Source organism: Anser anser (assembly GCF_964211835.1).
Source record: "Anser anser genome assembly, chromosome: 5".
Lineage (NCBI taxonomy): Eukaryota > Metazoa > Chordata > Aves > Anseriformes > Anatidae > Anser > Anser anser.
Genome location: NC_139725.1, coordinates 57,800,313 through 57,824,617, shown reverse-complemented (window position 1 = coordinate 57,824,617; position 24,305 = coordinate 57,800,313). Strand labels below are relative to the sequence as shown.

The window sequence follows — 24,305 nt, the reverse complement described above, 5'->3', positions numbered from 1 at the left end:
CCATCTGTGTGCTCTGTGTATCTGCACGCATATACAAATACACATGCATGTGAGAGTTTATGTATGTGCATGCACAGAAATGGAGAGAACATATTCCAGACTCCAGCACCTCGTCAGCATTCATGGTGGCAAGCAGAGCAGACATTTGCTCTACTTCATTTCTGGCATTTGCAGTATTTCCTCTGGGAAAAGGAGGGAGGGAAGATTTAACACTCTGTGTTCTCCAGCTGAGTATTTGGCATTGATCAGTGGAGGTGATAAATATGGAAGAGAAGACTGGAAGCGAGCTCCTGATGTTTGGGTCTAGTTTTCCCCACTACTGATGTCAACTAAATGATACAACACCCCGCTGTTCCTATTGAATAACTGTTCCAGAGCTGTTCTAGTTAGAAACGTCTGCTAATTTCTAGCCTTCTGGCCAATTTATATCCATATGTTCCGTGCTAACATTGTCATTTAGTTTAAATACTTCCTCTCACTTTCCCACATATGTATTTATAGAAGGAATTACATCCAGTCTCAGGCTTTGTTTTGCTAGGCTGAAAAAAGTAAGGTTTTTCACTCATCTCTCAATTCCCTATTCTCATCTGCCTGCCGTGCACCTGTTCTGAACTCAGTTCATGTTTCTTGAGCATGGGTGGCTAGAATTGCAGGCCGTGGTCCACGTGAAGTTCCCTGCTCTACACAGGAACTAATCTCTTCTCCTCTCAGCTGGAAATATCTCACCTAAGACGTTCCTGGACTTGTCAAGTTTCACAGACATGTTGAGAGTCAGCTCCTCTCCCACACTTCTCCACACATCGAAATGCTGCTACTTCTTTCTGCCATTTGCACTTCACATGCAAGATACAGCTACTTGGCATTTCGCATATATATTCACATTCAGATACCATGTGCAGTCTAACATGGCCTGAAATACAAGCCTCCAGCTAGGGTGTCAGAATTTTGCACTATAAAATTTTAACCTTTACTTTTGTCTCGACCATTCTTTCAGATGGAAGATTACCGCAAAGTCTGTTAAGGTATTTGATCCCTTTGGCCCAATATGTACCAAATGTCTGGCCACAACTCAAGCATAGCTTTTACCCCAGACTCCTTGGGCTTCTCACCTTAGTACCAGCCAGTTTAGAGCTGCCCAGCATCCCAGACCAGCTGAGCTCAAACTTGTTCCTTCTGGAGCAGCCAGCACTGGCTCTATTTCTCATTACAGCCATGCACTGGCAGCTCATGAACCTAACTGAGAAGCTTCTGCACTGGTCTGCCGTCTCCTCAACCATTTGCAGGCAGCCTGTTCCTGCTGTGCAGCAGAAGTTCTTGTTAGTGAGTTAAACTTTTCTTTACCTAATACCTTATTCCCCTTTGTAATTGTACTCACCCCATATTCAGTACCACACTGAGTATCTTAATGAAATACATGCCTACCTACGTTTGTTCTGTCTCAATAGTTGGCAAAAGAAGCCTGTGCCAGTGATCTCTTTCTACGTTTGCTCATCCCTTTTGTGCTTTATCCCAGTTTCACTCACCTCCAGGCTTTTATTTTCTTTCAAAGTTTCCTCTAAAGCTTTCGTTACTGTTCCATCAAATCTTCCAAGTTTTTTTGCTACCTAATAGCAAAATCATGTTATTCATTAAATAATAAAGACAGTCATCTCATTGTGGAATAATTATTTTCTCATTGTGGAATAATTATTTATCAGGCATTACATTTATAGATTTTTTGTGATTTGTAAACAGCAAAAATCATCAGCAGTGTCACTCAGTTGTCACAGCTCAACATATCTAGGATGTAAAAATACTCTTTGCTGCAAGAAATATATTGCTGGTACTGTTCCTCTGCAGGAGAACCTGCACAGAGCTACACTCCAAAGACAGATACGATCCCAGAGCTATATTTATTGTAATGATTTTTATGGCATTAGCATTGCCATTGTTGCATGGCTTTTTTTTCTCTTTATCATACCTTCTATCTATTGGTGTAGGAACTCACATCTTTTTCCAGAGCGAATGTATTGCTGTTCTTTTGTTTGGCTAGTTGATTATGCTTTTTGTTTGTTTGTTTGTTTGTTTGTTTGTTTTAACCAAAAAATTATCCTGGGGTGAATATATGTAAATTGCCCTGCTTAAGGACAGAATCTAGCCTGTTTAACAGATTACAGTGTTTTCAGTTTTTTTTTTTTCTTTTTTTCTTTTCTTTGAGTCTCTCAGCCCATGACTGGTTTGGAGGAAATTTCTGCACATTTTTGTGCAAAGAAAGGGGCAGCTTCTCAGCTGTTCATAGCCAAAATTATTTTAAAATATTCATTGTTTTTCTTTTACATTGTTTCAGATTTAGGAAGTTTGAAGAATTTTTGATATTCTCTTTAGCATTTCTGTAATCATATCCACTGTATTTTTGAGATGTTCAGAAACTCCAGCTACATTTTCTTTCTAGTGCTAGCAATATTAAACCTTCCATTTCCATAAGCTGTTTCTTGTGAAAATAATAATGAAAACTTTACAAACTAATCTACCAGGAGGAAAAAAAAATCTTTATAAAAGTTCAAAACATTAACTCTGCATAGAAGTATGAGGCAGTTGATGACTTGAAGTGATTTATTCTTCTTCTTATATCAATTTAAAAACAAACTCAAATCCACTGAAATCAATGGGTTTAAATGCATTTTTGTGTTTGACATGAGAAAAAATCTAATCTTCAAGGCAGGTTTTGCTCAGTTCAAAGCAAATGTTTGACTTGCAGATTGAGAAATGCATGAGATTAACAGGGAGGCCATGCAGAGTGACATGGGACTTGTAAAGGCTGCAGGTACGAGGTTTCCCTGTTACCTGGTGCTGGGTCCTGACAAAGAATCAGTATTAGGATCTCAGGGGAGCTGCCTGTACCTTGGAGCTCATCCATTAGAACCAATCCACCTAAAAATGCTTAATTTTTGCAGTTTCACAGAAAAACTTTCAAAGATCTGCCTACTTAGATTAAATACACAACACTTTTAACTTCAGGTCAACAAATACGAGCTATGTATGCCCAAATGACTAAAACAACACACTTAAGATTTACTGCAGAATAAATTAATCAAAACTATACTGTTTCTTTTCAGAACTACATTTTTACCAAATATTTGTTTGCTCACCGCCCTGATAAAAATAGTATAATGGTGCACATGCACTTGAAGAACTGTACACTGGGAGCAGTAAAGAATTTATTTGGATAAAGTGCAGATCAAATTGTAAAGGCTCTCCTTGTAGTTCAAGATTTCTTCTGTCTTCTCCTGAAAGACTTGGAGCATGCAATAGAGAGTGCACTTGCTGAATCTGCAGATGGCACAAAGACAGAAACAACAAGAATCACACTGGAGACCACGATGCTTCTCTGAACAGGAGTCGAAATGTTATGTGGCTGCAAAAGAAGGCAAACACTATGCTGAAATGTGAGAACAGCCTGTAAAACTGAGGAAGGTGTCCTTAGACCTGCTGAACCATCCAGCTGGAGATCCAGCTGAACTGTGGGGAAAATGAGACCTGGCTGAAGAAAATCCAGCAGACAGCCACAAGTGCATGAACCTAGGTTTGGAAAACGGGCCCTAGGATGAAAATCTGAAAGGGATGGAGTTGTTTAGTCTAGGAAAAAAAGAACAGAGGTTTTGCGGTAACAGACACCAAGTATGTAAAAAGCTGCTGCAAATGAAAATGGAGTGGTAACGTTTACTCTGCTTGTGATGGCCATGATGAAATAAAAAGGGTTTGTATCTTTCATTATACTGACTGATCTGATAAACATGTACAAACTTCATGGCATATAAAGCTTTGTTAAGCTTGAAACAGAAGCAGTGAGTAAGGCCAGCCTTGCTGCAGTCTTGCACCTAAGGATATCCACACTGTGGCACAGCAAGACTTTACCCAGACTGTGGAGTAGCTGTATCCTTGGGCACTTTAAGAACAGATTTGGAAAAAGTGATTCAGTATGAATCCCTCTGAATTAGACCAACTTTAGTAACCCAGTAAGGCCCAATGCTGTAACTCTTTTCTGAAGACTTTTGCCAAAACACTCAAAAAGCGTGTATCCACCTGTTTAGATGCCCAGATCTAATACCTAGGTAGCAGGTTTAAAATTTGCCCAGCTGCCACCTAATGCTGTAATCATTGACATGCCTGTGGGTTGGCACATGCAGTTTATCCCGTTGATTTTGTTGTGTCAGACTGTGAGGAGTCTCACCTTGGGTGTCCTGCTTTGCTACCACGTCCCTCCCACAATAAACAGTGAATGTATAAGCTAAATGCCCCACAGAACTGTATTTGGGCCATGACCGCATGCTGGCTGAGGAGTTAGGAGTCTCAGCTGTGATGTGACAGACACCTGCTCAAATCTGTGCTTTTCCCCTGGCTAGAGATGTGAACAGGAATTTTATTCTCTGACTTCCACGGATAAGCCCTCTCAGAGCTGAATTATCTAGCATCTTTCTCTGCCCAACAAATACTTGAGCTGATATCAAATTTTGAGGCTCCTTCACATTATTTCAGCTGAGTAACTCATATGCACAGAAATAAGATCATATAAAGTCTGTGTAAAGATTTGAAAACACATTTTAATGGAATAAGGTCAATTTAAGTCATCTCTTCAGCCAACATAATGCATTAGAGATTCTGCAGGGGGATGTATAAAAGAGATAAAAGGAACAATGCACTACGGTTATGCTCCTTCATGCCTGTGAGAGCATGGCCTGAAGTCTGCCAGGCTCCTGGTAAAAGAACTGTCTCTAACTCATTGTACTCCAGGACGTGGGGGTCAAGCTTTTTGGTTTTAATCTTTGCAGTTTTGTAGAATTCAATTTGAATTCATGTGGAATATTGTCAGATGCAATTGAGAGGCTTTTACTTATTTATTCACCTGCAGAATCTGTACAGAAGATATGTAGGAGATTAAGAGCCAGATTGTCTGTCCTTGCAGCTGTACCTGAAAATAAATCTCCTTAAAAATATAAACAGAAAAACAACACATAAATGTATTCGGAATTGACACAGGAGAAGCAGTTACTCAGGATCTTATTTGCTAGTATGTGATTTAAAAACACAACTAATAAGCCTCAAAGATTCAGGCACATTTGTTTATCTCTGTTTTACCCAAATGAACATATCCACAAATGAAATTCATACTGAAGTGCAACTACATACCAGAGTACAATGCATTTCTGAGTAAATTCTGCGCTGAAAGTGGTACTTGTCCTTAAAACACAATTTTGAAGCCATTAAGGCATGCTTTAAAACAGCAAATCCAAGCAATACAACAGGAACCTTTCAGCAACAGAACATTTTCTTATTTCCCCCATTCTTAAAGACTTACTGCTTTTATTATTGCAAGACCAATTAATGCTGATGATATTTGATCATATATCAGTTTGTTACTTACAGACAAATGATTAGTCCCGTATACATACAGACAATAAGAGGTTTTCCAGAGTATGGCTCTTGTATTAGACCCTGAATATATCAACTTAAGAAATTGGGAAGGGGGCCTGCTTTTGCAGTTGATTTCTGTGTGTAAAGATGATGGTTATGCTGTAAAACTCCAGTATTGTTCATCAAAATTTACTTGTTCTTCATCTTTTAATAGCACTTCCCTTTCTGCTGCAGTGATGGTATTACAGCTGTGTACAGGAGTTCTCACCAGATATTTAGCACAACTTTCTCTGCATGGTTTTACATTTTGCTCCTAAGGAAGTTTGTTGTGGTCATTAACTGCGTCCCCAACTTTGCATTAGAAGCAGCTCATTTTTTCCCTTTTGTTAATAAAAACCCCAAATAATTTATGATCTGTTGAAATAATATAAAGTATTGGTCTTTGCATGTAACAAATACAATTCTCCTGAAGAATGGAAATGCCCAGTGACAGAGGCTGCTATGACAGAACCTGAAGAAAATAAAGCAGTAGAGTTGCTTAATCCAGTATGGGGGAAAAAAAAATCTATGGAAAAAAAATTCAGTGTAAATACATATGTAAACACATTCAGAGGACTTCAGAAAAGCCTAGATGTCCAAATCCCTAGAATCAGCAGGATTGTGTCAACAATTTTATTGTTTTTTACAATGCTACCTTAAATTTCATTTACAGGAAAGCTGTTTTTAATACATGCGATCACGTAGTTCTGAGATCTGTTCTCTCAATCATGAATTTTGGTAACAATTTCTGACTCAGATTGGTTTGTGGCAGTTTTCAGCAGCTGCAAACCTTTGCTTGTAATCTATTAATAATACATCAGCGATGTGTGCTTCTGCTTTCACATCTTCTATTTGGACTGGGGGGAGTGAGATTAATGCCTGCACTGAGCCCTTGCTGCTGTGTGCTGTCTGGGGCAGGGCTGTCAACTGCAGAGAAATGATCCTCAGACAACTGGATAAACCAGATACTGACACTAACAGAGCGTGTGACTGGCGTTAAGGTCAGAGATTTGGAGACTGTAGGATTGAGACCTTAAAGGTTTATGCACAGGATTGCCCCTCTGTGCTGTATATCACTGACTTCAAGGGAGATACCTGTGAAGTGAAAGGTGTGTGTGATTCTTTGTGGACCCAGGCCTTTTGTTTCACCAAATTTACTGTCTCTTCATTCCCTCCTTCGGAAAGTGGTTACTTCATGTGCTAAATATATGATCAAAAATGAAAAAATAAATAAAATCAAACTTTATACATAGGATGAAGAATCTGAAAATGAGCTCCAGACCCCTGCCATGTTATACCCTATCCTCTACGGTTTGTGTCATCATATCAAGAGGGAGATAAAACCAGCTTATAAAAATGTCTGATTCGCATTGTCACCGGTGCTAGGCACAGCTTTCTAAAATAAATACTAAAAAATAAATCAGAGTCTAACATCTCTTTTTCATGTTTAAGTTTATATCCCAAGAAATAAATCTACCATCTTCACAAGAGACCCAAAATTACATCAGTTTCATCTAAACTGTGTGGCGAAAGTATCTATTCTGGTCTGGTGCTCTTGCTCTTTGTAGGGCTGAAGCACGCCTTTAATCCTTACAGCTGCTGAATGTTGCTTTATAATTCTATTTTACCATATACTAAATTACTTTTCTGTATTTACAGCAAAAAGGTTTATTGTTTGAATTTGCAGCTTTACATCAAGTATGCAAAGTAGGTGAAACATATTTGCAGTACAGCTTGTCAAGACAATATGGAAAACATTGCTTTGGTGAGTTTCCAATATATTTATATGTATTTTAAAATACATTTCTAAAGATGAGTAATTTTGAAAAAAGGAGCTAAAAGAAGGCCATTTATTTAGACAAGAGATACAATGAAAAACAGAGTTTTCCAAGGGGTGAGCATCCAAGGTAGTATTTACATGATCCCAACTCAGATTTACTAATGCCATTTTTGCAGTAGTACTCTGAAGAATCAAGAATCACAACCAAATGTTATCAGCAGAAATCTTCAAGAAAACTGAATGTCAGGTATTTGCCAAAATATAGTTTTAAAATATACATACATTAATACTAATATCAGAAATGTTTCATACCCAGCTCAGCTCTGCACAGCAAATATTTTTCTACAGTTAAGTCAATCTGCTATTTTTCAGCAAATTGCAGGCACTCATTAAAGCGCACATGTAACCATTTTAAGGAATCAGAACTCTAATCAGAAAAATGCAGAGGCTGTGGTAACAATAATATCTGACGGAGCTTGCCTACCACAGTGACACTGTACAGCTTGGAAGTTCAAGAATGTGCAACCTCTATATTCCCTAAAAGCCTTCAAACAACTCTTCAGAGCAATACCTGGCTATTACTCGCCTCTAAGTAAAATGGTAGTAACTTCCTCATTGGGAGTGATAATTTTTCTGACATCCCTATCGTGATTTTTTCTGACCATTCACATGTACTTGAAAATTGCTGTCTTACTACACTATCTGCTTGACAAGGACACCAACCATGGCTAAATCCCACTTATTCTATTAGATCATCCGTAGCTAAACAGACCATTTACTTCTAGTTAACTTGAGTGGCTGATAAAACCAGAATTATTTTTTGTTAAATATACTGCTCTTTCCATCCTCTCTTTTTAGCCTCTTCACATCTTCTCCTTCAAGATGTTTCTTCCTTTTCTCAGACTTTGCAGCTTGCTCCTTCCTTTGTTGATTTTCCTGTATTCAGACAAAATGACAAACAGAAAATTAAATAAGACGACTTACTAGAGGAAACAAACAAAAAACCAGTTAATATACTCAGTTTGCAATGAAAAGCAATGCTAAATATGTCCTATAAACACTTAAAAATGACATTGCTCAGCTGCTGGGGTTTGAGAGCAAATAGCACAACAAAGCTTCCTGGTCAATCCCTTCCCTATCTGATGATGTTACCAGCAAATGAGTTCATTGCTTTAACTGATTTTTTCATTGATTCAACTGTGGACTGAAATGGGATTCTTAATGAATCCCTTTGTCCACAAAACACAACATTTGTTTAACTTAATTAGCATTCTAGGTATTTATCTTGTAGCAACCTTGATTTTATATTGTTGCATTCAGGGATCTCTACCAGAAATTTCAGGAACCTTTCAACTCTGTTAAACAATAATTCACAGTTTCTCTTCAAGCTCCCATTAAATTTGCCAGATGTATTTCTACACTAGTGTTCAGCAGCAGACATGCCCAGGCTGCGTAAATCCCAGTCCTGTTAGGATTTATGCAGACAGATAGGACTCTGGTTTCCTTAGAGGTTTTGGTACAGGGATGATAGGGTTTGTGGAGGAAAAGAAAGAATCTGAATGATTACTTCTAGTACAGGAAGACCTTTACTCAGTGGAGGAGTGTTTCTGGGTTTTGGTAGGAAACACAGTCGTAGGAGAGAGTAGCTCTGAACTGCTATGCTAACTGCTGCAGCAAGACATCAAGATGACTAAAAGCCATTTTCTTAAAACCTTATGGAGTCCTTGTTCCAGAGCTGCAATCGTCATCAGAACATTGCCATCACCACCTGGAAGATCGCCTGCTTTAGATTAGCTGCGGACTGGTTGCAATCAATGTGTTGTAGGTAGATCAGTGGTTGTTGGGCTTGTTGTCGTAGGGATCTGTGGTGCTAAGAGGAGTGTGCTGCTGTGTCATATTACAAAATTTAATAATGTCCAGGAAGATGTTGATGATTAGTACAGATAGGGTTCCTGTTGAGACGTCCGGACTACTTTGCAGGGGTTTGGCAGCACAAAATAGTACTGATAGTACTCAGTCTCATAGTACTGATAGATATGGTTGATTGCTATGGATCACCTGCCGCTATTTCCATGAGAAGTCCCAAGAAACACGCACAAGTTTCTTAAATCTTTTATAGAAGATAAAAGCCTAGGATCCTTTGTTCCACAAAAACTTCCAAACAAATGAAACAAACTTGTGAAGATCAATAGAGCTAGTCTCTCAGAAATACAGGAGCATTGTAGGCTCAAGGTTATGGGGACCTTCCCTGGATGCCTAGAAAACAAGAATTAAAATGGTGCATTCTTGACAAAGAAAGAAAAAGATACATTTTCCCTAAATGGAGAGTGCTTCTGAAAAAAAAGAGGTACAGTTGGTGAAGTTTTATGGGGAGGCTAAAAGCCTTTCATCATTGTATACCTCCCACGTGCTTGCCTGATAAATTCCTGCTGTGTTTTAGCATATTGTCTTGGAGATATTATGGCTGCTGAGAGGCTTGCAGATCTGCGAGCCCTGGGAGAATCTTTCTATATAACATGCCACAAGAAATTAAAGAGGTGAATTCAGGGATATGTTGTCCTGCTACCTAAGCAGCACGCACTGTACTGAAAGCAAACCAAAACACCTTAGGAAAAAAATTTATGGGTTGAGCCAGCCTAAACTGAATTGTTCAGAGAAATTAAAAAAAAAAAAAAGAAAAGAAAAAAAGGGCAATTTGACACCAACATGCTGTTAACAGAATTTCTTCAATGCAAGAAAATCCACCAAGGCAGAGGAATGAATGTTCACAATCCTTTCTCCATCTCCTGGATTACTGAAGGCAGCTGTATGGATGAGATTAAATAAAAGGGGTGTCATTTTGGATTTACACTTTGTGGGATGTTAGATACTTACTTGATCTTTGAATTAGAAGACGCTCCATGACAACTGTTTATCCCCACACTATCTAAAGCACATTCTGTTCCAGCACCATATGCACCCTACTGAGGAGCAGCTGCTCCAGCTCGGTTATCCTAGGGGAGCACTCAGAGAATCTATCCCTGCACAGCGCTGTCTGTATAACCTCTATGATCATCTGAGTGCTTCCTAGAGCAGATTTTGTTTAACATTTTTTCTCCTTTTCCTGAAATTAGACAGCCTCTTTGTGGGGAGCTCCCCTCTTTGAACAGCTGCAAGTGCTAAGGGAAATAAAATGTTTCTCCCAATCCTCTATAATCACAGTGTTTCTTTTTTTCCCCGCAATTTTACAACTCAGTTCTCAGTGTATCTGCAATTCTGTTTTTTATCTTGAGCTGGGAAGCTATTTTCGCTCCATCTCCTTCCTCCTGCCATCTGGTCCCTTGACTTTTTGAGAAGTCGGGGAACGTTCAGCCCTGGGTGAAAACCAGCTCCTTTCTGTGTCAGGGGTGGTGTCTGAAAAATTTTTTTCCTCTTTAAGTAGATGGAGAGGAAGAAAGCGGATTCATATTATAAATTTCATTTGTGTGGATATGTTTTTGTTCCTTGAGGGATAAGAAACCAGAACAAGCCCTCAGGAATGGAGAAGAACTTTGTTTAAAAAAAAAAAAGAGAAGGTAACAAAACCAAATTGTCCCTGTGAAAGCTCACTATTTATCAGAATGATTTCTTATTTGATGTGAACATCGAAAGATAACATTAAGTATTTTTGTAGTGCTAAGAGACCTGCTTAAACAGAACATTCACATCAAAATAAGTGACAATTTATCCTTAAAGACTCCTAAGTCAAATGGCAATAGAAAGAAATGCTGCATTTGTCTGATTCCAGTGTAAAAATCAATATCACAAAACAATAAAATGCTTTAAAAATGAAAACCTTAAACTTTTCAGGATGTTGCAGTTTCAAGCAGTGTCTTTACTACAATGACAGGCAGAAAGCAAGGCAAAAAGACAGAGAAGATTACATTACAGCTCTGTAACGGAGGTAACGTGCATAAATTGTGGCTAACAGTCGTGGCACCTCTGAGGTGAGGAGCTGCTGAGAAACGGAACAAAAAGTAGGGTGAAAGGGAGTTTGCATGGTGTGCAGACAAAAGGACTGTGAAAAAAGCAGCACCCAAAAATGTAGTTTAAATCTTCTGCAGCCGTACTAGGTCACTACATAACTCTTATTTGGGACTGCTTCTGAAAAGCCCTGCACTTTCTGGAGTTACCCTTCCTGGCAGCTTTCCAGTGTAGCTCTCCACGGATCCTGAGCCATGATGTTCTTGACTCTCCTAATTCTTTACTTCCTGCATAGATATTTTAAGAACTTGAAGGGCTAAGTATATTGCTGAAGGATGTGTGGTCTGTAGGATTTTTTTCCAGACTCTCTGTGGCACTATCACATTGCTTCTGGGCCTGGGTAGTGGTATGGCTTGCAAAATTGAAGCCTGGTGTCTCACAGGAGGAGAAGGTAGTAGGAACATAGAGAATACCTTTTTCATCCTTTGTCTTCAGACACTTGCTCAGAAGCTCCTTTGTATTTATCTGAAACTATGATCTCCCCTAAAGCACCCCTCACTCTCTCTTGCCCTGACATTGCTCAGCACAGATGTGTCTATTCTGGCAATAATTGTAAATGTCAAATCCACACTTGGGCTCTGTTGGAGTCAGTAATATGTATATACAGATACTGGAAGACACTATCACCTGGCTTGATGAAAACCCTAGGGAACCACAGAATCGTTCAGGTTGGAAAAGACCTCTAAGACTATCTAGTTCAACCTTTAACCTAGAACTAAAGTCCACCACTCAACCAAGTTCTAAATCTACACGTTTCTTGAAGACCTCCAGTAAAGGTCTTAAGTACATTATTTCAGGCATGATGTATGCAGTAGGGAATGTGAACTGGAAGTTTACTAATTGGATAATGGTCTGCACAACTTTTATGGTGAAGTTGCTGTTTTCTTACTCCTTAGTGCAAGGACTAAGGTCTTGTAAAAAAAATCAGTTGCCAATAAGGAGATTTGCACTTTTGTAGTGGGCACAAAACATGCAGTTTTGAACTAATGCAGTAAAATATCTACGTGTAAAAGTATTTTCCAATTAGAGTTTGCCTATTAGAAAATTTACTTTTTGCCTATTGGCAAAGGCTGTAAAACATGTCAGAGGTTGCTCATTCTTTCACATGCCACCAAGCTCCTATTGCATTGAGGCCCAATTAATAATTTTACAGTGGGACTAACATCTTTGAGAGGTCTTAGTTCTCTGTAACAAAAGAATAGAAATAAAAAAATAAAATAAAATTGTATTTGCCCACATGATCATTTCTTGCTGTAGACTGCGAGCAAATAAGCAGTTACTTTCATTTACTCCTGAGCCAGGGTTTTGGTAGCCCAGCTTGGAGTAGAAAAAAAATAATTCTTGTCATTAAAAAAAATAAAGAAAGAAGAGGAAGAAGAAGAAGAAAGTTCTCAATCTATTTCTAAAGAGTCACAAATGAAAACCACCTGTAAAGCCTTGAGGAAGAGCTCCCTGAAGGTTTTCATTGTGTTAAATACGTCTTCCAAGGACAACTTTTTTCGGTCTTCACAAAGGTAATCAGCAAGTTCTTCCTTCTTCTTTTCAATGCTGGCAAACTCCTCCTGCAGGTCTTTTGAAGCACTGATGCTGCCCTGAGACACATTTTGCAACACAGTTTATGCAAGTTAAGAAACAACACCCAAGACCCAACACCCAAGCCAATTAACACTGAGCAATTGGGTTTTGAAAAGCTGACCATTAAGATTGGGTCACACTGTGCAATATTGTCTTAACTGAACTGTCTGCATCACCTTCAGTTTCATTTGGACCAAGGCAATGCACTGTATGCTTCCACTTTCGTCGTACAACCAGGTGGAAATTTGGCACAACCTGGGATGACCAGTCTTTGTGATACACAGCACCAACACTTGTTCCTTCTAGCTTTAGTTACATAGCCCGTTCTGAGAATATTTAAAGCTAGGTTGTTTGGAAATATGTGCAGAAAAAGCATTCTGTAAATCTGTTCACTTCTTTTTTTTTCCCCCAAAGAACAGTGAGACAAAACATGTTACTGTCCTATACGTATTTATAGTTGTATCCTACATTTCATTTTTAGCATCTTCCTTTCTTTTGCCCACATGCAGAGCTGCCTGGTCCTCAGCTGTTTCCTTATCACAATATCACGTTGCAGAATTGGAGAAAAAAATGTGCCCCTCGTCTACCACAGCACTCATCGTTAGGACCCCCTTCCCACAGACCTCTGTGCCAATTTGCCACCCAAATTTTGGTGTTTTCTCTTGAGAAGAGATTGAAAGTGTTTGGAAAGAAGGATGGGAAAAGCATTGTACCCACTTTACATACTTGAACAGATTTTGCGTGCTGTATTTTTAAATCCTCCGTCGACAGAAATAAACGCTTCTCTATTTCCAACAGTTTCTTCAAATTGGCACTTGCCTCAGCCCGCATAGCATCGAAGTGAAACCTGAAAGGCCCACAAAAGGAATAGTAATTAAAGGGGCGAATCTTTTGTTTTCAGTAAGTTAAAAGGTTATTGTGAACACATCTCTCCAAATGAATATAGGATTAGTTGCCCAGTTCAGACCCTGCTTTTGCAGGTAATTCTCCTCCATATAAACCCTTTTCTCTCAGCGTTTTCTGAGTGTTTTCTCAACCCCCCATCTGAGAAAGTAGCCATGCTCCTGCCTGTGCTACCTACCGAGAAAGCCTGAGGAAGAATCTCACTGTTCTAGCGTCCAAAAACCTCCACAGTTTCCAGCCAATTCTTATTCATAGACAACACACTCATCTCTTGTGCCAACACTGTCATTACTTAAGTGGTTCTTTTCCCTCTTCGCTGTTTTTCTCCCTCATCTATTTATAATCCAAAATTATGCCTCTCCTCAGTTAGTTTAACTCACGTGGAGGGCCAAACGTTACGCTGCAGAGCCAACAAATATTTTATGCTTCAAACAGACACTTTTGCCAGAAAAAAATAACTGAATAGGCAAAACCTGATGTTGTGTTACAAGGTGCATCCAGATGTGAACAGCGTTAGAAGAATGCCTTGCAGGATTTACACTATAAACAGCTATCTGGGTATTAATTAGCAGATCAATTTTATGTTTGAGGGTTTGACTAGACTTGAGAGCAATTATTTTTATTTCATCAGCAAGATTTAGTTTCAGATAAGAAAAGTATCTCTATTATTGCCCAAACCAAAAAGAAATTGATGCTTCACAACAACATCCAACTTAAATTCTGCACAGATAACTAGCAAAAACCTTAACACAAAAAGCCCTAATCCTATATTAATGCTTTCTGTATTGCTGAATTAAAATACTTTTTCCTTTTAATTATTTAGGAGCTACTTAATGTCAATCCACCTCCAGATTTACAGGTTACCTCTGCTTCTAGTTACAAGGGGAATTAAAACACTGCAAGGTTCCCATGAATTTATAACAAGAGTAAAAATGTTAATCCTGGTGCAATAAATCTGGATTTTGAATTTGGCATATCTCCCACATGGTTCTTTTGAGCTGAACAGAATGAGCTGGTGTTAGACTCACCAAAACCAGGCTTTTTTTTTCCCCTCTACCCACATGTATTGGAAACTTTTGCTGATATTTAACTCAGGGACTCCTGTGGTTCCTGATTGCTAGTAAATTGCCCTAGCCATTCCCTCCTTGACCCAAGTAGCTTCTGATGGCCTTGCACATGAATATGACTGAAAAATTTCAGGAAATGTATACATTTTTTCCATAATTCTTAATATGATCCTCAAAAATGAAGTTCACTATTTACTCAGTTTTACCTCTAAGGTAGTACAGGAACATTCAAAAGAAAAATCACACAGAGCACCACAGAAAAAGTTGTAAGCAGATTGATTTACAAATCTCAAAACTGTTTGGAGTCAGAAGGGAAACTCTCGCTCACACAGCAGAGAAGTCCTGTGACCTTATTACACCACCATAAATGACTCAGATCCTTGTTGGCTATAAAGAGGCTGGCAATTCGTACATGACAAAAACAAACAATAATGTCCTACCCTGCTGCCTTGGAAACAAAGTCAAGATCTCTGGGAAGCTGCAGCAGGTCTGCATGGTTTTTTTCAACCTCCTAAAATTGAAGTGAAAGATGGTTACCTTCCACCGATAGTCAAAGAGTAAGAAAGTCTTTCAAGCTGAACAATATCTGAATTGAAAAATTAACACTTCAATTTTCCTCCTTATAAGTCCTGGGGTAAGTTTAGCCTCACCTATTCTTTTCTGTAATAGTTGGCAACTGTGGGAAGGAAAGAAGAAATAAAAAAGAGGCTCTTAACTGCTCAGGCTTACATCCCATGTGCTGCTACAGTGCACAAGCTGATCTGAGATTTTTTTTCTTCGTATCACTAAAATTAACCTCATCTGACAGATGCATTTGGAAGGCATGTCACCATGAGAGAGCAGTGGCAGAAGAGAGAGAAAACAGCCAGCAGACACGCTAAGCAAACCTGAGGAAGAAAACCTAATGTTAGCTCCCTAAACATTGCTGCAAATGGGTTTTATCCTTCTTTCCCAGAGAGTGGTGGCAAAGTTTTCATCATATTTCAGGCACAGAGGCTCACCCTCCAGATGTCTACGGTGGGGTGGTACCAAAATTAAAGCCCCTTAGCTTTTGAGGAATTAATATTAGAGAATAACACACACAGGAATAATTTGACAGTTCCCTTGTACCTCCAAAATATGGTGAAGCAGAGTAACGTGGCTTTTGTTTGCTTTTGTTTCTGTTAGTCTGAGCAAGGCACTGATTTTAAAACCTCCAGCATCTCCAGTGTGATGCCCCTGGAAGATAGGGAAAAAAGTTCCTTGCTTCATTTGTATTTTATGCTGTTTTTAGAAATATAGCAATTAAAATACCATCTTACTTACATAGTTCAGAAAGTTTCCGACTTTAAGAATCAATTGACAGAAAACTGGCAGTCGCTGACTAGTAAGAAGTGCTAAGAATAAAGAGAGACATTTTCAATAAATTAATTGTAGTTATCTGAAGTAAGTTTCTCCCTAGGTTTAACAGTGGGGTAACAAAATTTTCATCCAAGGTTATATAAAGCCACTTTTATGGATTAAGAAATCAGCCAGTACAGAAATAATTCAACTGAATGGAAGTGGAATGAGTAAGTTTCTATTGTGGTCTCTTCTCTACAAATATATGGAAAACTATTTTTCCCATCAAGCTTGGAGTATGGATGTGTCATCACTGCACGTGAGAAAGAACTGCATATGGAAAAAGTATTTAAGTTTTTGAAAGTCAGTGGCCCCCATTTTCAGTACATTTATTCTAGGTTAAGAAAAGCAAAGAGCTTTTTTGCCTCATTATCATCATTGGTGAGCGTGATAACCAGAAGTTGTGCACTCGGGCATCAGAAACTGGGGGGTAAGAATCAATTTTTTGGCAAAACTAGCAAGAAATGCTGACCCCACCCAACACAATGGGGCAGAGAGAGACTGCAGGGAGCTGTTGATAGTAAAAGTAAAGAGTACCTATAGCACTGACATCAAACAGCTGGGCACAGCCAAGTTTTCTATACAAACATAAACAAAAATTTTACTGTTTAACTGTTCAACAAAAGGTCAGTGTCTCTCAAACTATTGCAGTGAAGCTTGAATCCATGGGTTACTCAGAAAGCACCGAGTTAAAACTAAAACCAAGGATAATTCTGTGTGGAGGGTGCTTCTGAAACGTCATTGCGGACATCTGTTTTGGAAGCCAGAACAGATTGTGGTATGTCACTGTGGCCTGCTCCATGCAACCTGCATGGGCTGGAGGAAAAATTGGAACGGACTCGTTGTTGTGGACAAAAGTCACTGCTACACACAAAAATTCGGCTTATATTCAAACAAAATCTGGCATTGACATATAGGAAATTTCCTCCTTCTCTACAGGGGCCACTGATGGAGGAGAGGCAATGTGTTTGTTTTATTTGTATCAGCAGAAGCTCCACATCAAGGCACAACAGCACAAACTACAGTTCTGCAGGGTGAACTCCAGAAGCAGGAATCTGCAGAACCTTTTTGATATTCACTACACATTCAGCAATTAAAAGGTTAATTTTGATTAGATTATAGCATATGCTATTAGAAATAGCATCAATAGTAGGAATAGAAGAGGAGCTTCCTGTGACTGAGCACTGGGCATAGACACATCACCAATGCACTTACTTTCACAGGCTGTCCTGATGGCTTTTGCTTTTGGCCACAGACACTCCAGCAGAAATTTTGTTTCCTCACAAATCAGCATACATTCAATCCGCAACTGGTAGCTACAAGAGATTGAGGGGGTGGGAGGTGGCAAAAAACATGGGCCTAATTAATTTATATTCAGCAGGAGAATCGCCCATTTTAGGCAAAGTGCAGTACCATCATTGTTATGTTCGCTTTAATGGTCTGACACAAGATCGTTCTCACTGAACTGCATTATAAATACATCAAACACTTAGACATTTCCAAAGATATCCTAGAAACAATTATCATCTCCTCTTTCAGAAAGCAATGTTGCTCTGAAATCTGGCAGTGATTTCCTTGCATAATGAGGCAATAATTTTTGATGGTTCCTGGGCAGCACTAGCTAGGATTTTTGTTTTTCCTTTTAACTTCCAAAATAGAAATTCTGACTATTTTGCCGTGATGCCCTTTAATGATATTTATGCCTAACCATGGATTAATTTTGTGCAAGAGTCATGAATATATTTTCTAAAGTAAATTTAAAGCTAGATATACATCTGAGAAAAATAAAAGCCACATTTTCACCACGACAGTTTCAAAAAAGCATCTCAGGCTCTGGGAGAGGCAACTGTTCAGATTTATGCAGGCTATTCCTATGATTTATATTGCTGTATATTGCTGTATTTTCAAGAGGAGCACAAAGGTTTCTTTGTATGTATATCATCTGACTTGGTAGAACTCAGGAAAATCTGGGAGGTGGTCAAAGCACAGGCACTGCTGTGATTCACCCCTAGGTTTGTGGCCTCCTTTTTGTGTAATGGAGTCTCTCAAACACGGATGGAGTGAGTCAGCAGCCTGGTGGCCGGATTCAGTCTGCACCTTTGTGCCATACAGTAACTGCAACGGTCAGAATTTTTCTCACAGCCTTATTAATACCAAGGTTAATTTAATATTAGTTTGCCAAAGGTATCTGCTTGGCCTGTGGGAAGGAAAGGTTTCTCCAGCCAGCCATTCAACTAGAAGTCAGATGGTTTATCCTGAACACTGAGCGTTAGAAATATCCCTGTTAGAAATATTTCCTGTACTAGAGTACAGGAGACAGAGTCCTTGATTCTAGCAAGGGTCACACTCACGGGCTGAAAACAAAGAAAGTTTTGCTTACCTAGGAACTTCCAAGAGATGGAGGTAAAACTGGTCTGCATTTGCTAGTTCTGATCTTTCTTCTTTGCAAGACTTCAGGCTGTTTATCTGTCAGGGAGTAGAACAGTAAAATATCCACATAGATACTTCTGGTGTCCAGCGCAGGATCTGCTCACAGCTTCCTGCTCTACCAGTGGAAGTGTTTCAAGCTGGGTGCCAAGCACACCCAGCACCATCAGGGTAGCATGCTCACTACATACCTCATGGCCTTCAGGCAGCAGTTTAAGTAGCTGTTTCAGTATCTCAGCATCAAACTGGGATCTATCCCCTTTATGAATCATGTCGGCAATCTCTTCATTGGAGCTGTAGGAAACACAGATGCCACATGTGAAAGAGTTTGAAGCCTAAAGGAATTTTCCTAACAGATTAGATGTGCTTTCTGAACTTTGTTCATCCTCACACAGCAAACAGAGGGCTCTCCTTTAACTGTGGGTGTCCAGCATCACTGAGAAGAGATCTACTCTTGAATTTCTTTCCCTGCCTTCTGCAAAGCCAAGGCTAAACTTGACATCTCTCCTCCCACTGAGAGGTATTTATGACTGTCTCAGAGTCTTACCCCAAATCCTTGCCTATAACTTTGGCAGACAACATGTCTTTGAAGTGAATCCAGTCTGCTCTGCTTTGGGCTCTGGAGAGCTCAGCCCTGGGCAGCCACCAGTGCTGACAGAGGCAGCACCCAGCTGCGGAGCAGCCCCATCCATCACATCACTGATCCCACAGCCACTAACTGCTCTCAGGAGAGCTTAGCCACTGCCCAGGGAATCAGAGAAAAGAGATATCAGCTGGCTTAGGCCATTCACAGCTCTTCTCCATTGGAAAGCAGAGTTTGCGATGGAAAAAGTTTTAAAAATCCCTCAGACTGATTATGATTTATTGTTAACATAAAGGAACTTCTAGCCTCAGTTTCTTTTCGAAGCCCTTGTAACACGGGCCATTGCACAAAAGGGGAAGGACAGAGTAGAAAATCCATCTTCATCCTACAGTAGTTTCATGGAATCTGAAAGTAAAGATATTTTGCTAAAAACTAATACAGATTCTTTTCTTCTGCTTGATTTCATTCCTCTGTGAGGACTGTGACCTGGCAGATTCCCATTTGCTTAATTACAGAAACCATTTCCTATTTATAGAAAAAATGAATAAAAACTATGTATGATGTTGGACCTGAACTCTTCAAGATATCTCTTAAAAATTAAGTAATTTGGAACATCCAATCAGGAACCTCCACTAAGAGTTCCTGCCACAGATTCACAGATTTCTCTAGGTTGGAAGAGACCTCAAGATCATCGAGTCCAACCTCCGACCTAACACTAAGTACTCCACTAAACCATATCCCTAAGATATTGGTATTTATACCACGAATTGATATTTATGACAATAACACCATATAGAGAGATGTTTCCTTGTAATTTTGTTGATATTTGTGGATATTGTCTCTTTAGGAATTAGCAATGTTGTTTTAGGTTCAATAACAGTTTGAGACATGGTATTAGTTGTCTGGAAAGAGACTACCACACCTCTCTCTCTCTTTTTTTTTTAATGTTGACTCCTTGCTAAAGAAAGATAGATGTTATACAATATTTCTGTTAAATTTATATAATATCTGAAAAACATGCATCAAATAAATACACTGATCTCCAAATCTTACCACTTAAATCGCTTCAGAAATACACTCAGAAGGAGACTTTTCTTTGGACCTATGAATGTGATCTGTCAAAAGATAAAAAGAGAAATGCAGTCATCTGCTTTAATTTTAACCAAAATTTTAGAGCTTTTGTTTGTTTGTTGGGCCATGTTATTACTAAAGAAAAATAAATATTATCAACGCTCTTAACTGATCAAACTCAGAGCAATTTACAAAAGTATATGTAGTAAGATCTATTTGAGAGATCTGATCTATTTGAGAAATGTTTAAGATTTGCAAAGACATACAGAACGGAAATGATTTGTTTAGAATATTCCAATTTTTAAGAATTAGCACTGTAATTCCCAAGTCCTCCCCTTCTAAGCAGTGTCCTCAGCAGAGATGCTTCACCTCGTTTAATTCTAAACCTCTCCTGTATCATTTTAAGGCAGTTTTAGTCAAAGGGTACCAGAATATCCCAGACTTTATACCTTAGTATAAAAGACTGCCAACAATAAAGAGTGAACAAGCTTTTCACTTCCAAGAATTTTGTCAGGATCTACAAAAAGTGAGCAGTCTGAGTACCTCTTTTGAATTCTTTTTTGGCCTTGTTTTCTCCTTTGGTGGCGTTGGTGGGACACAGAAAAGCATTTCCAAGCTTGTGTAGTCAGGCTCTATGAGCTCCTTGCTGCCACTTGGTACCACAGCCCACATGGAATGGCTTTCTAGAAGAGAACCACTCTTCAAGATGGACTACAGAGAAAGGAGCACTTTCAAGGCAGTGTGATTTGTGGAAAGAAAACGCTTCAGAAGGTGAATGAAATATGACCCTGAAGGTATTTAAGAGACGTGTGGAATGTGGCACTAAGGGATATACTTCAGTGATGGGACTTGGTGGGTCATGTTGATGGTTGGACTCGATGATCTTGAAGGTCTTATCCAACCGAGATGATTCTATGATGCTCATTAGTTCTGGACTAATGTTAATTATTGAAGGGTGGCTGATCCCAGAGACAGCCTTCCTGAGTTTTGAAGGCTAATTAAATCTGGAAAATTACCTCCACATGTGAATCTCTGAACTGGAGGTAGCAGATGAAACCAAGGGGCTGCTCTAAATTCTTGTTACTATTGCTGATTGGCTACACAATGCAGAATTATGGTATCCACACAGGGGATATAGTGCCCAATTAGGTAAATGTTCCTCCTTGCAGGAAAAAGGATTCCCAATCCCTGCATTATTGCCAGAATCATCAGGAGCCATCTGAATAACACACAGTACTTCAAACTACAAACAGGTCTACAACACTAGAATCTTTAACAAAGGGTCTCACCTCCTTTTCTTCAGGGGAGATTGTGACAGTGTCACTGAAGTCATTGGGGTTGAGTCTGGGTTTGCAGCACTGCCCAAGAAAGCAGACTATGGCCCAAACAGTTTTTAGCACGCGTATTTATGTATTTTATCATAGCAGCAAATTCTTACCTCCCTGATGTCCCCCTTCCTTTGTGACAAGAACAATGGAGCACTTTTATAAGATGTCTTGTGTGATACGAGCTTTAAACCTGCAGCGTAAATGGGAACTGGGTTCACACTCTCCTTGCTGAAGGCTGAACAGGCCATACACACCCCTTTGGCAGACCATGTTAACCACAGATCTTAGTGTTACTTTTTGTGGAAAAAAATAAAATAGAAATCACGTGGCCATGGTCAGTACAAAATGAAGATGGAGGCTACATCCTGCCCTGAACATACATGTTCCCCAGCCCTATTGACAATGGTTTTCAACCTTAGATCTTGGCTGATACATATTCTGGCTGTGCAAGAGGGGAAAAAAAAAGAAAAAATACTTCAACTGAGAAGACACTCCAGGATGGTGTGCCAGGAGATCATTAGAAAAAAACCACAAGGCATTGCTTTTCCACACATCTTTCCACCCGATGTGCTTCAGAGTGTTTTGTAAAACATTAAACGATGTTGTACACCTTAATTAGTTTAACATTTACAACATCACTTAGGGATGACTAAGAGGCTGAGAAATTAAAAAGTTCAATTTTAGTGGCCACAGTTCGGTGCTTTTCTCAAGCTATTATTTCTTCCATTTATTAGCAAATGTTCTGGCTTTCCATATTTGTTAGTGATTACTGATTTTTATTTTTTTAAAGGAGTGAGGGTAAGAAATGGGGCCTCCTGTGTGACCCGAATTACTGAGCCAAGGCCTAGCTCCCAGCACTAGCATTTTTGTTTAGACATGGGGGAAATGGACCGATCAGCCTGGTTCTTTACAAACAGGCACGTACGTCTCACCACATCAGAGGGGAGCTTCTGCCAGTGAAACACCTTCATCCTCAACGTCGGTGTCTTCTTGGGGTGGGGCTGCCCTCCGTATCCACAGGTGAGATGGTTGCACGCAGGATTACCACACAGTGGAGGCGGTGGGAGCGATGGGGCATACATGCCAGGCACGGGAAGGGGTGGGGGAGGCACCTTATGCCCAGGAGGAAGGGATGGAGGGGGCGGCAGCAATGGTAGCAGAGCTGGCATGGCAGGATGTCCTTGGGAGGATGAGGAAATACCTTGCTGGGATGGTGATGGGTTCCCTAGACATTGCTGAGGCTTCTTAGAATGGCAGGTTGTTGGAGAAAGTCTTAGATCTGCACTGGGGTTCTCCTCTTCTAAGTCCAGGTCAACCTGAATACATTTGTTTGCCTTCTGGACAGATCTTCTGGACAGTGATTTGCGATGATTCAGGCACTGCTTGGTTGGTAGCAGGTTCTCTGTGGTTTCCCCTGGTCCCATACTGCTGCTCTACAAGACAGTGAGAAGGCGCATGAGTTAGCAAGGTTCCCCATAGCTGCTGACTACTGTTAGCTCCCACAGAAAAACACAGAAGTAACAGCCACCTTCCCATCTAGATTAATAGCAGAAACATTTCTATCTGCTTCACAAGTGACATTTCCCAGTGGTTTCAGCTGTGTGAGTAGAGGAGCAAGGCACTGCTATTGGCCATAAGACTTATGCAAATCTCTTGATCCTTCTACCTCCTTGTTGTAGCATATAAAGGAAGGAAGGGCAAATGCTATCAGCATTATAAATCTCTACCTGGTTGCTTTTTTGCCCCTGTTGCTCAGCCATTCAGTGGGATTTCTCTTTTGAGGAGGTAGATGAATTCTTCCTATGGCAGTAGCTGCAGATGCTGTATGCAGGGGACTTCTCAAGCAGCAGGGACACAGTCAGTCATTCCTGAGAAACCACATCTTATATCAGCTGCAGAAGGGTGGGGATTTTAAGAGAAACTCCAGCCTAATAAATTAAACAAGCTGCAGCTGAGGATGACTTGAGCTGAACTGCTCAGGGACTTGTGACCACCCAGGGAAATAACTGACTGATAAGCAAAAGCATGAGTAAGATAGTCTTGCTTTGCCCTTTCACCAAATTTTAATCTAGAACAAATCTTTATTTTTGCCCTGAGGCTGTAGAATTTCTCTCAAACTTTCTTGCAAAACAGCATGCAGATGTCCCCATTTGGATTTGTGCTCAATTTTAAACATGGAACTGGACCTACCAAAGTCAACAGAGATAGTCAGCCCTGGCTGGCTCAGGACTGGGTTTTATTTGCTTGACTGAATGAAGCTTTGTTTTGTAAACAGTTAAATTTTTTACGGATGAGCTGTGTCCTGGGACACTGAGACTCAGTAGCTCTAGTTAGCTTGTGACTCTTAGCTTGCCTTAAGACACCACATGTTTAACAGGGAATGAGGAGCGAAATATCAATGTTCCAGAAGCTGTCAGGGATTGCATGTAGGCAGAAACCAAGGCTCCCATCATCCCAGCCCTTGCACGAGTCTTTAATAAAACATATATCAGTAGCACATGTAGTTCTCATGGAGTTAACTGGATGAATATTTTCATTTTTGTGTTTAGCACAGGATCAGAGACTTGTTGTATATATACCATGTTTATGTTCCCAAAGGACCAGATTAATATTTACGAATGACCGTTTTCCTTGTGGCACAGCAATTTTAAGTAATGACTTGCACAAAAAAAACTCTTTAAGGGAACTGTATTAAAACCTACAACGGATGCATCATTATTCCATAGTGCTCCTCTACAGCACCTTCTAATTTGAAATAG

General features: G+C 39.7%; 1 protein-coding gene across 7 annotated transcripts; it reads right to left on the bottom strand.

Moving 5' to 3' along the window:
• Window positions 1-7,100: 7,100 nt before the first annotated feature.
• Window positions 7,101-23,437, bottom strand: LOC310901007 (inverted formin-2-like). Of its 7 annotated transcripts, XR_014585522.1 has the most exons (14): window positions 23,274-23,437; window positions 22,472-22,979; window positions 20,762-20,901; window positions 20,201-20,262; window positions 18,756-18,858; window positions 18,518-18,603; window positions 17,353-17,453; window positions 16,063-16,133; window positions 15,868-15,975; window positions 15,198-15,268; window positions 13,505-13,634; window positions 12,640-12,804; window positions 9,917-10,014; window positions 8,019-8,146 (listed from the first exon to the last, which is right to left on the bottom strand). XR_014585522.1 is itself a non-coding variant. In XM_083839858.1 (13 exons), exons 2-13 carry the CDS (start codon window positions 22,968-22,970, stop codon window positions 8,024-8,026), a joined length of 1,659 nt encoding a protein of 552 aa, XP_083695984.1. In that variant the 5' UTR covers window positions 22,971-22,974; window positions 23,274-23,423; the 3' UTR covers window positions 7,101-8,023. The 7 variants fall into 7 exon arrangements, 6 of the variants coding, with proteins under 6 accessions (XP_083695984.1, XP_083695983.1, XP_083695981.1 ...); XM_083839858.1 differs by lacking the exon at window positions 9,917-10,014 and having other exon boundaries at window positions 7,101-8,146; window positions 22,472-22,974; window positions 23,274-23,423; XM_083839857.1 differs by lacking the exons at window positions 9,917-10,014; window positions 23,274-23,437 and adding an exon at window positions 23,075-23,224 and having other exon boundaries at window positions 7,102-8,146.
• Between the last annotated feature and the right edge of the window lie 868 nt (window positions 23,438-24,305).